The sequence below is a fragment of the Nanorana parkeri genome, unplaced genomic scaffold (genome assembly GCF_000935625.1).
Source record: "Nanorana parkeri isolate BGI_ZX_2015 unplaced genomic scaffold, ASM93562v1 scaffold77, whole genome shotgun sequence".
NCBI lineage: Eukaryota > Metazoa > Chordata > Amphibia > Anura > Dicroglossidae > Nanorana > Nanorana parkeri.
Genome location: NW_017306345.1, coordinates 526,741 through 538,861, shown reverse-complemented (window position 1 = coordinate 538,861; position 12,121 = coordinate 526,741). Strand labels below are relative to the sequence as shown.

Genomic DNA, 12,121 nt, shown 5'->3' with positions numbered 1-12,121 from the left:
GTTTTTTTTTTTTTTTCTCTAAACGATGAGAGAAGGCTGCAGTGTATGTACACTTGGTTTGTCAATGCTACTGTTGGGTTGATGCAACAGGACAGGATGCGAGGTAAATCCCTTCAAGGGGGTCATGGCCCGCAATAAAAAAAATTGTCAGAAATATTTTCTTTTCCCAAGTCTATCCAGTATTTTGAACCATGTAAGTAAAACATTAGGAACTCCTGCATTGTTGAGTAGCATATCAGCAGGGAGGCCAATGAATAGGTTAAAAAAAAGCGGAAGCGATCGACCATTGGGGGTGACAAAAAATTATTGGAAAGCGGCATAGTGCTGAAAGAGAGCCCAGGCCGCTCAACTCTGGTGGAATGACTCGGTGATCAGAGTCCTCAGTAACCATTTCTTCCATGCATACAATGTAATTCATGATTTCCAGCAGAGGAGGCGGATTAACAGATTTCCAATGCCTAGCAATAGCCTGCCGAGCCGCAAAAAGAAAAAAACGCAAAACAGATTTCTTGGCTTTCACGATTGACCTATGGAATAGAGTCAGCAAGGCAAGTGCAGGGTATTCCTAGTGGTCAGCGAATGTGCTCTATCATATAGGGATAAAACTCCCATCCAAAAGACCCATATCAGAGGACATACATGCAGGTAAGTGCCCTCAGTTTTCTGACACCTCCAACATGTCTTTGATACCGAAGGAAACATATGATCTAGCTTCACCGGAGTAAAGTACGACCTGGAGAGCAGTTTTGAAATTGCGTTCTTGAAGTTTGCAAAACAGCTAGCTTATGCGTGAATAAAAAGGCCATTTGCCAGTCTGTAGGATCCAAGGAGGAGTCCACATCCATGGCCCAGGCATGAGTGTTAGTGGGTAATGCAGGGGAGTGATGAGAAAGAAACCGCTTATACTGTATAACAGGGAGATGTTATGCGTTGGGGGAGAGGATCCACTGCACAATGTCTCAAAAGGCGCTAAGTCACGGTGAATGTCAGAGAGGGTATGGATAGAGTGGTAGTAACTAGATATCTGAATCTAGGATTGCCAGGCCCTATTGTCCAGGGAGAATTTAGATAAAACATCAGCGTAAGAAAGCAAGGAACCACTATGTAAGACATGTCTCAGTTGTGGCTAAAATTATCTATCCCAGCCCAGAAAAGAGGAAGCGTGTAACCCAGGGGGGAATTGGGGACTGTCCAGTAGGGGAGTCAATGGTCCAGGTAGAGTGGTAAAGGAGAGTGAGAATGGTGCCAGCACCACAGAGCAGAAAAAGCAAAAAGGGGCCAGTCTGTGCTACAAATGGGATATAGGAACCCAAAGGGTTGCTTTTGGATGGACCATGGAAGCTAGAAACTCCAGGGAACCCCATTGTTTAAACGGTGCATTGTGAAACTAGTTTTTCAGTCTTAGAAGGAATGAGCGTGGAAGGCAAATAGGCACAGTTTTTATAAAAGCTATAGAAATTTGGGTAAGATATCCATTTTAATCGCATTCATGCGTCCAAACCAGGAAAGGGGGCTAAGATTTGAGATCTAATTCTGTCCTAGTAAGGAGTGGTAATTCAGCTAGTATAAATGGAATAAATTAGAAGGGACTTGAATGCCAAGGTACTTAATGATGATTGCCATGAAAAAGCAAAGCGTGAACGAAGAGAAGATACCACAGGAGGAGACAAAGAAATGCTAAGCATCTCTGACTCGTCAAAGTTCACCTTAAAGTTACCAAAGGTACTAAAAGAAGAGAATTCCTGGAGAAGCGCAGGTACTGTAGTGGAGGGTGTAATGTATAAAAGCAAATCATCCGCATATAATGCAAAATTGTTTTCCCTGCCCACAGTAATCCCATGAATAGAGGTATTCGCACGAATGGCAGAGACTAGGTGCTCCATTGTGATGACATACAGTAGGGGAGACAATGGGCGCCCCTGGCGCATGCCATTGGAGATTTTAATTGGGTCCGATAACCTGCCATAGGTGCAAACACGAGGGGGATGAATACAGCGTCATCACCTTAGAGATGGGAGGCACCGAACCCCAGCTGGACCAAAGAGGCCTGGAGGAAGCGCCAGCTGACCCTGTCAAAAGCCTTTTCAGCGTCGATAGACAGACGGGCTGGGGCCTCTCCCCTTTTGAGCATGATCAATAAGAGAAATAGTCTTGGAAATATTTTCTCTATATTCCCCATGATGTATGAAGCCAACTTGATCATCATGTATAAAGCTGGGTAACAACGGCTAAAGTCTAAGAGCCAGAGTTTTAGAATAGAGTTGGATGTCACAATTTAACAACAAAATGGGGTTATAACTCCCAGGAAGTAAGGGGTCCTTACCAAGTTTTCAGAATCAGGGAGATGTGGACTAATAGAGATTGTGGAGAAAAGGGGCACGAGGGAGAAATTGAATTGAAAGTATCCAACATAAGGGAAGAAAGCTCAGCGGAAAACGGTTTGAAAAACTGAGCTGTGAACCCGTCCTGTACCGGAGCTTTCCAATCTTTGGACATTTTGATGACATGAGCCAATTCTTCAGTGGTGAAAGGGAAATCTATAGCCGTAAGGAGTGCAGAAGGCACAGAGGACAAAGGAGTCCTAGCCAAATACTCAGTCCAGGACTCAACAGTACTCTGAGAAGAAAGGGGATTCAAAGGAATCTATATTATATGAACGTGAATAATGGGTGTAAAAGGATTGAAGAATATCTGCATTGCAATGTACAATAGTACCTTCAGGGGAACACAAAGAGAAAATAGAATTCTAACGGGAGATGTAAAGTGCGAGCTAGCAGGGCACCTCTTTTATTCCCATATTCGTTGGTTTGATGAAGAAATCGATCACGGTAACGCAAGGAAGCCTGATCTAGAAGCGAAAGCAGTTTTTTACGGGCCACAGAGTACTAATCTGGTAGCGTCGTCACCTTAACGCTTGTGAGTTTGTTCAAGGGTGGTAATACTATCAAACAAAAGGTTAATTTGTTGAGATCTCCACTTTTTCAATCCGGCCCCATGCTTAATAAAAATCCTTCATAGGACACATTTGAATGCCTCCCATTTTAGAGGTAAAAAAGTCTCATCACTGATGTGATCAGACTGAAAGATGAATAAAAAGTGTAGTCAGTATCTCCAGGTTGTAAAGTCTTCCAAAGGTCCATAAGTCGCAAAGAAGCTAGCTTGCATTTCAATTTACGCAAATTTACGATAAATCAAACCCAAGGGTCCATGGTTAAACTAAAATTGCCACACACGATAATGGCGCCTTCGGGCAAAGTACTCTAGAACCCTCAGATATCAAAGACATGCAGAAACCTGTGAAGAATTTGGTTCTATTTATACGATGGCTAATTTTTTACTTACCATTCAGAGAAAGTTTGAGGAATAGATATCTCCCAAGGGGGTCAATTGAAAAGTCTAGGGCTTGGACCCTACAGGTCTTATGAATCCCAATAGAGACACCCTTGTACTTAGAAGAAAGATTAGTGCTATAAAACCATTCTCTATAATAGCGTTGTGAGCATGCAGGATGGGCCCCCTTCGAAAATGTGTTTCTGGAAAAAGCACAATGTCCACCCTTTTCTTATGCATATGATATGAGATCTGAGATCTTTTATTGGGGTGGCTAAAGCCCTTCACATTAAAGGAACTCTCATATAAAGCCATGATGAGATTAAGCCCTCATTCACACCACTAACAGCTGGCCCGTACAGATCTGTGGTGCGTGCACGGCCGTTTCGGGCTGCTTCCAGGAAGGACAGGTGCTGCGTGTGATTGCACGAAACAGCCTGTTCTCTATGGGACAGATAACATCTCTAGGACGACTAGGATCAGTGGATCTGGGCCCCAGCCATCAATGTGCTCGGTCAATCTCAAGGTCAGAGTCCTTTAGACCTTTTGTAGAAATCATTTTTTTGACACAAGTTTTTGGAAAATGAAAAAGAAAAAAAATGTATTTCTTGTACACAAAGCTGTTCAGGTATTTATTATACACAGTATGGGCATACTTGGAATTACACCCCAAAACACATTCTGCTTCTCCTCTTAAGAATGGACATGCCACACGTGAGACTTTTTCACAGCCTAGCTGCATAGAGGGGCCAAAATTTCAAGGAGCACCATGAGGCTTTCAGGTTCAGATTCTCTGACTACCTATTGCATTTTTGGAGGCCTTGGAATTCCAAGAAATAAACACAAACAAAATTACCCCATTTTGGAAAGTAGTCACTCCAAAGTATTTGATAAAAGGCATGGCTTTATGAAAATTAAAAAAATTTTGCCACAATTTCTTTGAAAATTGTGAAAGAAATGGAAATTTTTGGTTTACACAAAGTTGTAAATAAGCTATTAACGCACAGCATCGACAAACTCAGAATTAGACCCCATTACACATTCTGCTACTCCTCCCAAGTATGGGAATACCACACATGTAAGACTTTTGTTGCAGTCTAGCCCCAGAGAGAAAGGAGCGTAAATAGCAGGAAGCACCATTAAGCTTTCAAAGTGTAGCTTCTTCATCTTTAACAGAACCCATTTCCCCAGCCAAGCAGGCATTCTGGTACTTGGCTAACCCCAGGAATTATACGCAATGCTATGTTCAGTGACCAGGAAGTACAGGAAGCTGGACAAAAGGTAAACAAAAGAGTACCTGTGGTTCCAGGAGTGCAGCTGTCTTCAGAAGATTTGGCTGGGACTGGTGTTTTGGGTGGAATATTGTCGGTCATGCAGATGGGTCATGACGGAGCAGGAAGAAATGTGGCAGGTAGAGACATGGTCAGTATGCAGACCAAGGTCAGCTCCTGCGGCAGGCAGAGACTGTAGTCCGTAAGCAGGCCAAGGTCAGAAATGTGGCAGAAACATGGTTGACAACCAAGCAAGGATCAGTTCAGGAGGCAAGCAAAGATTTTTTTTTGGGGGGATGTGGTCTACTTGGGTGGAAGGGATCAGATCGGGGAAGTGTCTCTCGTGTAGCCTGCTAACTGCATCAGACTGAAGCCTTTCAGAAGCAGGGCCTTCCTGGTAAATCAGGGCTTTAATAATTTCTTCTTGATATTTTAGCTAAGAGCCAGCTCTTCCTGCAGGCTTATAATGTACATATGGATTGTACATAGCCAATTGAAAAAGATAAATGGAAAAATGTTTGTACCAGTGAATGGATCTTCTGGTGCCAAGTTGGGCTGCATCATCTGGTCATTGAAATCTACACCACCCTTTATACAGATTGTATTTTATGGACAGAGGTTTTTGGGACAGACCAGACCAGATCTTCCTTGGATTTCCACTGAGGTGTCTGGGTGAATGGATAAAAGCATATAAACATGCCAGTTGTCTTTCCATTTGAGGGCTAAAAGTTCCTCATTCCTCAAACTTTGACTCCCCTCTTTTCAGCTTCCTGTGGACATGATTTTGGGGAAAACCAATGTGATTTGGTTGCATTGCACCACAGGCTCGGGTTTGTTTGAGGAAGAGGTGCTTGAACAGTGGCATGCTGCTATACAAATTGTCAACATAGAGGTGGTATCCCTGGTGGAATAAGGATGACAATAGGTCCCACACAATTTTTCCACCGCTTCCCATGTATGATGGCCATCCAGAGGGCTCCAAATGGCTATCCCTTCCCTTTTTATACACATAGAAATTGTATGTGTAACCTGTGCCTCTTTCGCAAAGCCTATTTCACCCTATACCTGGCACGTTTACTATGGAGATACTGTTTTTTATAGAAAGCCTGCCTATAAAATGTACAGATATTTTGCTGGTGGTTGCTGAGAAAATCTGGTGGTTGCTGAGAAATTGTTGCTGAGATGAAGAAATCTCATCATTTTATATCTTGTCCTTCACATGGTAGCAGCATGTGGTGGATTGGGGGTGTAGACCAGTATGACTGAAGCTCATTTTCGTTGGCGAGCCCCATATTGAGCATTAGGTCAAGAAAGGTTTCTAAATTCAGAAACTGACGTCTCCACTGAAATGGTCTGGAATAGGAGGAATTTGATTTTTTTTTTTTTTTTTTTTTTACAATGAACTGTTCATAGTAAAAGTTGGTTTAGTCGACAATTAAATTGAAAAGTAGTCCTTCATTCTAAAAAAAAAATTGGATTGGGGTAAAATTCCCAGTTTTCACCTGGACTCCTGGAAGGGCAGTAAAGGGGGGATTGGCAGGTGCTGTGGAATTGGAGGGTAGCCACAAGAGATATGAAAATGCCTCTGGTACATTGGCATGGACTCCTCTGAGGCCCAATTCTTCGTGGCTGATCATGGATCACCCCGCTACTGGTGCTTGCCACTGCATAGGGATGAGCGGCACCACTGGTGCTTGCCACTGCATGGGGATGAGCGGCGTTGCTGGTGCTTGCCTGCTGCATTTCAGCTGGATGTCGGACAGCACACCTGGTTCTTCTAGCTGGGACAACTTCTTCTGAATCAGAGGTGGATATTGAACCGCTGCTTTCAACAGGTTCATACTCTGATCCAGAATCTGACAATGAGGTGTCTCCGTCACTGTTATGCCACATACTGAGAATTTTAAATGCCTCCTCACTCGTGTACATTTAAAAAAAACACATTTTTAGTATTGGGTATACTTGAACATACAGGACTGGTTCTTGCTGGCACTAGATGACACTGTTACAATGTTGTGCTGTACCGGTACCTGATGATACAGTTTTTTTTTAAGATGACAATCAGAGGTGCTGATTGGTGCCGACAAGCTTTGTGAGCGTGGCACGCTGCTTTGTGCTATTAGGCTGGCACTGTGGTAGACACTGGCTTGTACTGCTGTCACTAGTGACACTGAATGGTGATATGTGCTGCAAATGTGGCACTGATGACGCAGTGCATGACACCGATGACTGAATCATTCCGATGACCAGGGCTTGAAAATGAACTCATCCTCTCACCTGTGACGAGAGGATGCTGGAGCCGGACGTGCAGCAGCTCGCACTGGTTTAACCACTTACCGGCCAGCTGTTGTAATTAAACGGCCGGCCGGGAGCTTCTTGGATGGCTGTTTACATACAACCTGTCCGGCAGCTCTAGAGCCGCTGGATTGCTTGTATAATGCGTGCGGGTGTGCCCCCCCTGCCGATTCCCATTGTGTCTGGTGAGGGCTCTGCACCGGCAGGCTGGCTCTGTCACCGGAGGTCAGCGGGAGATCATCACATGATCTCCTCCTCCTCCTTCTCTGAATGCAGGAGTGATGTATATTGCATCACTTCCGCATTCAGCTGTCATTCTCCAGCTTCTGTAGCTGGAGAGAAGCTGGTGAAGCAGATCTCTGCTTCATCAGCTTCTTTGGGGTCCCTAGGTGACAAGAGGTCCTAGAGACCCCTGATGTCTCCATAAAGAGACACTGTCTGTGTAAATTGGATATCGCATAGGGGACTTCTTATCCCCCTATGTGATAGCAATAAAGTTAAGTGAATTTTTTTTTTTTTAAATTAAAGTTACCAAAAACCTAAAACAAAAAAAAACCCCTTTTTTTTTTTTTTTTTAACGTCCCCTGCCCCCACATACACACGCAAACATGCATCGGGTGCGCCTATGTGTGAAAATGGCAATTGCATCCATTACGCCTCACGTGTTACATATCACCTCGGAAGTCAGAGTGTGGCCAATAATTTTAGGGCCATTGATCACTCATAACACTAAACCGATGAGCAGTAAAAGCTTTTAAACCGTCGCCTATGGACAATTTTGGGTATGGTATTTTGTTTTGTGATTTTGCGGACGCATGCAGTTTTAAAGTTTGACATGTTCATTTACCAGACGTGATCCCGTCTTTTATATTTTTTTTAAAATATGGGTAAGAATGTTTTTTTGTTTTTAAAACGTAGGGAAAACATTATTTTTTTTCGAAATTTACGGTACTTTTTTCATATAGTAAAAAATACCCCCCCCCAGTGGTGATTTATATATCACCAAAGGAAAGCTTTGTCCCCAAAAAAATGTCAACCTAAATTGCATGGCTATAGTCTGGTCATGCTGACTGGTGAAATTTTTGACTGGTGAGACACCCTAAAATTCAGAAAATGTTTGAAGCCTGCTGATGACACTTTGAATCACTCTAATGATGCTGTGAATTGCACTGATGACACTGCAGATTGCACCGAAGACGCTGTGAATCGCACTGACGGAATCACTATGGTGACACTGTGAATCGCACTGGTGATGCTGTGGTCTGTAGCAGCGTATAGTGTTTCCCACTGTAAAGCTTACTGGTGAGGATGGCTGTGAAGCTCTCTCTCCTCTCCCATCCAAAACATGTGTGAGAGAGGAGATGGGACAAGGCTGCAAACCGCATGGACAGTGCGTGCACAGTTTCCCACTCAAATGGGGGTGGGCAAGGGCTTTTTAAAACGCCCAACTGCATCCAGGAAACCAGAGTCTGACTTTCAATTATAATGGCTGGACATAAGGTGGTTAAAATGTAACTTGAAACGTAAACTTAAAGCCACTCAGTCATCGAAAAAAAATAAAAAAAAAACCTATTAAAGAAGAGTCATAATTCTTAACAGTCTTGCCTCGGTGACTCCAGTGCCACCAGCCAATGAATCTTCAGCATCCGACTTCTTATGTTAAAATACAGCTCGCAGCAAGTAATACATACTTTTAGGATGTATCATATGCTGAAAATTATTTGGCTGGTGTAGCTCTGCAAAAGAGTGAAGATTGTTGTCACCAGCAGCAAGAGTTCTAAAGGTGGCCATACACCTTACAACCATCGCACGACTTTCGTTGTGCGATGGTTGTAAGGTGATTAAAAGTTCGTACGACCTGCCCATCTTGGACAGGCAGATCATACTTGCGATCATCGCAAGTCCTCCCCGCTGAGGGCTTACAGATGATTGCAATGGTGAGCGGTCAGTGTGCGCTTGCACACCTCGGGTCATGCGGCTTTCGTCTTGCCATCGTGCTACCAGTGTGCTTGTAATACGAAAATCAGTATGCAGTCGCACGCTGCCCATACACCTTACGATTATCGTATGATCACGGGATCACCCGCGATTATCGTACGATAATTGTCTAGTGTATTGGCACCTTTTAGTGTTAAGACTCTCTTCTTTTTATATACTGCTTTTAACACGACACTAAAAACTAGTGATCCTTTATAGCCTGTCACCATTGTGTGATGAGAAGCATCAAAGTTATCTTGACAGTTAAAGAACATCTTGGATGGCTGCAGTTTGAAGAAAAAAAAAAAAAGAGTGTTTCACAACTTCTAATTGTAAAATGGCTTGTATGGAGTTTAAATTTATTCTATAATGTTTACACTTTATAAAAAATAATAATTTTGTATACAAATTTCACACTTTTTTTTGTTTTTCTGCTTTGCATCAAAGATTTCTCTTTGGATTGACGCCAGAATCTAAACCTCATGAGTACCCAAAGGTCATCAAGGAGACGATGTGTGGAAAATCATTCAGAACGTTCTTTGGGTTGTGAGCACACTCCCAGAACAATGTACGCATTAAGCAAGTTTGTAGAATTGCCAACTCCTCCACTATCACGGCATCAGTTGAAGAGATTGGAGGAACATCGTTACAAAAGTTGTGGAAAATCATTGTTGGAGCCGTTAATGCAAGGATTTTGGGAATGGTTGGTAGCACAGGTTCCAATGTGGATTGCACCTAACCTCATCACCATTTTAGGACTTGTTGTCAATATCTTTACAACAGTAGTGTTAGCATGTTACTGCCCAACAGCAACAGAACAGGTAAACAATCATTACTTTCTTTTGTGACAAATGAGTTAATATGTCTGCTTTTCATTGCTTTTAAAAGGCTCCCTCCTTTTTCTTGCACATGATGGGAGCGGGTTTCTCCTTTTTGTTGTGGATGTACAGAAACAAATTGTTAATTTACTCTAATTATAGGAATTGCAGATGATGCGGTGACATATGACTACATGCAGCCCACATGCCAGCTGAGTCAAAAAGATATAATAGGCTGGTCCCAGCATTTTGCTGAAGATAGGCAGAAGTCTTACCAGAGAAACACCCTATCTTCTCCAGAGCTGTTAATGGTGAGGATGAATTTGTGCTGCATGGTGACTGCCAGGTTGCATCTTCCAGGCTTGTTTCACCAGTGACAGCTGGAGAAAATAAAAGCTATTGATGATCCAAGTTTAAAAAAAAATAGTTGGATATTAAGACCGTGGTTGTTATGCAGACCTTTGAACACTATAGACAGCAATGGTTTCAGGTTGAATATTAAGATACAGTTTGGGTGGGTAGTGTGGGAGCAGATCAAGCAGCATACAAAGTTCAAACTGAAGAACTGAAGTTGATTTGCAAACCAAAGTTGAGCATGTGTCTTGAACACTGAAAAGATGACATTATCCATTATCTAACCACAGTGGAGGTGTTACCTTAGGACCCATTTACACTGGTGCGATGCGTTAAATGCACGGTTCTGTGTGACCTGCCATAAATAGTGCAGGAGGTGCGTTGCCAATCATTTGAATGCCCCCCGAAACGCACCTTGTCCGCTATGCAATCAATCGTGCCACAACGTGCAGTACGTATGATGCGCTAATCACATGGGACTGTGGGATTAAAGCGGACCTTTACACTCAAATCTAATTCTACCAATGGATCCCTTCTATGTATAATAAATAATAATAATATTTTCCCCGCTGGTGCTGGATGCAGCGGTCTGTGTCCCTTTTTAATCCCCGCTGTTCCCCCTGCCTGTATCAGCAGAGTCAGCGGGTACACTGACCTCTGCAGCCAGCACCAGCGGGGAGGAGGGACCGCTGTGCCTTTGCATTTCCTCGATGCCTCCCCTTGTTCCGCCTCTTTTGCCCCCTTTGTTCCGCCTCTTTTGCCCCACCCTTGTTCCGCCTCTTCCCCCCTCGTTCCTCCTCTCTTGCCCCTACCCTCGCTCCTCCTCCTCTTCTGCCCCTCGTTCCTCCTCTTCTGCCTCTCCCGTTTCCTTCTCTGCTCCCCATGCCCCCTCTTCTGCCAGTTTTCCATCAATCAACATCAGCGACTGGAAACAATAGCCAGCCTGCTATCGGATATTTTAAATTGCAATAGCCAATAGCAGGCTGGCTATTGCACCTGCCTGCCGTCAACCAGCAGAGGAGGACCTGAAGGAGAACTTTCTGCTTCAGTTCCCTCCTTTGCTGATTGACAGTAGGCCGTGGGTGGGTGCAATAGCCAGCCTGCTATTGTAATTTAAAATAGCCAATAGCAGGCTGGCTATTGCGCCTGCCTGCCGTCAACCAGCAGCGGAGGACCTGAAGGAGAACTTTCTCCTTCAGTTCCCTCCTTTGCTGATTGACAGTAGGCCGTGGGCGGGTGCAATAGCCAGCCTGCTATTGTAATTTAAAATGGCCAATAGGAGGCTGGCTTTTGCTTCCAGCCACTGCATACTGTATTTACATTTGAGCTGGCATTCCCCAGTGAAGTTTGGCTGTTTCGTGGGTGTGAGAACATGGGTCATAAGCATACATTGGTGCCTTTGAAATGCCATCCGGTTTCAAGTTAATGAGCGCTTCACTTGATTTAATAGGAAATGGTTGTTGGAGAAGCGTGCGCAATATACCATAAACCTGACACCAAAGTCTTTGTGCAGTAGGATAGGTTCACCATATGTGGTAGAAAGTTCCTGGTTCTGAGCAGCCGCAAATGGCCTGGGACCGCACAGGTTAGGTACCATTGTCCTGGCAGGATTACCAGGAACTGAGATTTGAGTGCTTGTCATAAGTTTATTCAATGCGTATTGGGCACGATGTCAAGACAAACATTCTGCTACGTCACAACAGGAATTTTTAAGCAAAGCTTAAGTGACATCTCACCCTGGGTAGGCACGGAAATACAAATCATCCAATAATCAATTATTTATCACAGCAATGAGATGGTTAACTCTAAAACCACTAAGTCACACCCATAATTGCCTTATTTTAATACCTATTTTCAAAGAAACCTGGTCAAATTGAAACATTAATTTTAAGGAACCAAGCCTATTCTTGTGGTTTTCTGTTGTGAGCTGACTGTGGAGTCTGAAACTATTCCATATTTGGGAGTATTGGTCACTTTATCTACAGCTCATAAGGCCAGAACGTTGTTAAAAGACAAAGTTCGGCAACACTTGTGAACCAAAGAAACAAGACTAATGCAGAGATAAAAAAACAGAGG

At 43.5% G+C, this 12,121-nt stretch overlaps 1 protein-coding gene across 1 annotated transcript in view; it reads left to right on the top strand.

The window, feature by feature from the left end:
• The window catches only part of CEPT1 (choline/ethanolamine phosphotransferase 1), a 53,458-nt gene that overhangs the window by 4,711 nt on the left and 36,626 nt on the right, over window positions 1-12,121 (top strand). Inside the window, exon 2 of the mRNA XM_018576794.1 lies at window positions 9,321-9,694. Within this exon, the coding sequence (XP_018432296.1) occupies window positions 9,356-9,694 (339 nt within the window). The 5' untranslated portion in view covers window positions 9,321-9,355. The remainder of the gene's footprint in view (window positions 1-9,320; window positions 9,695-12,121) is intronic.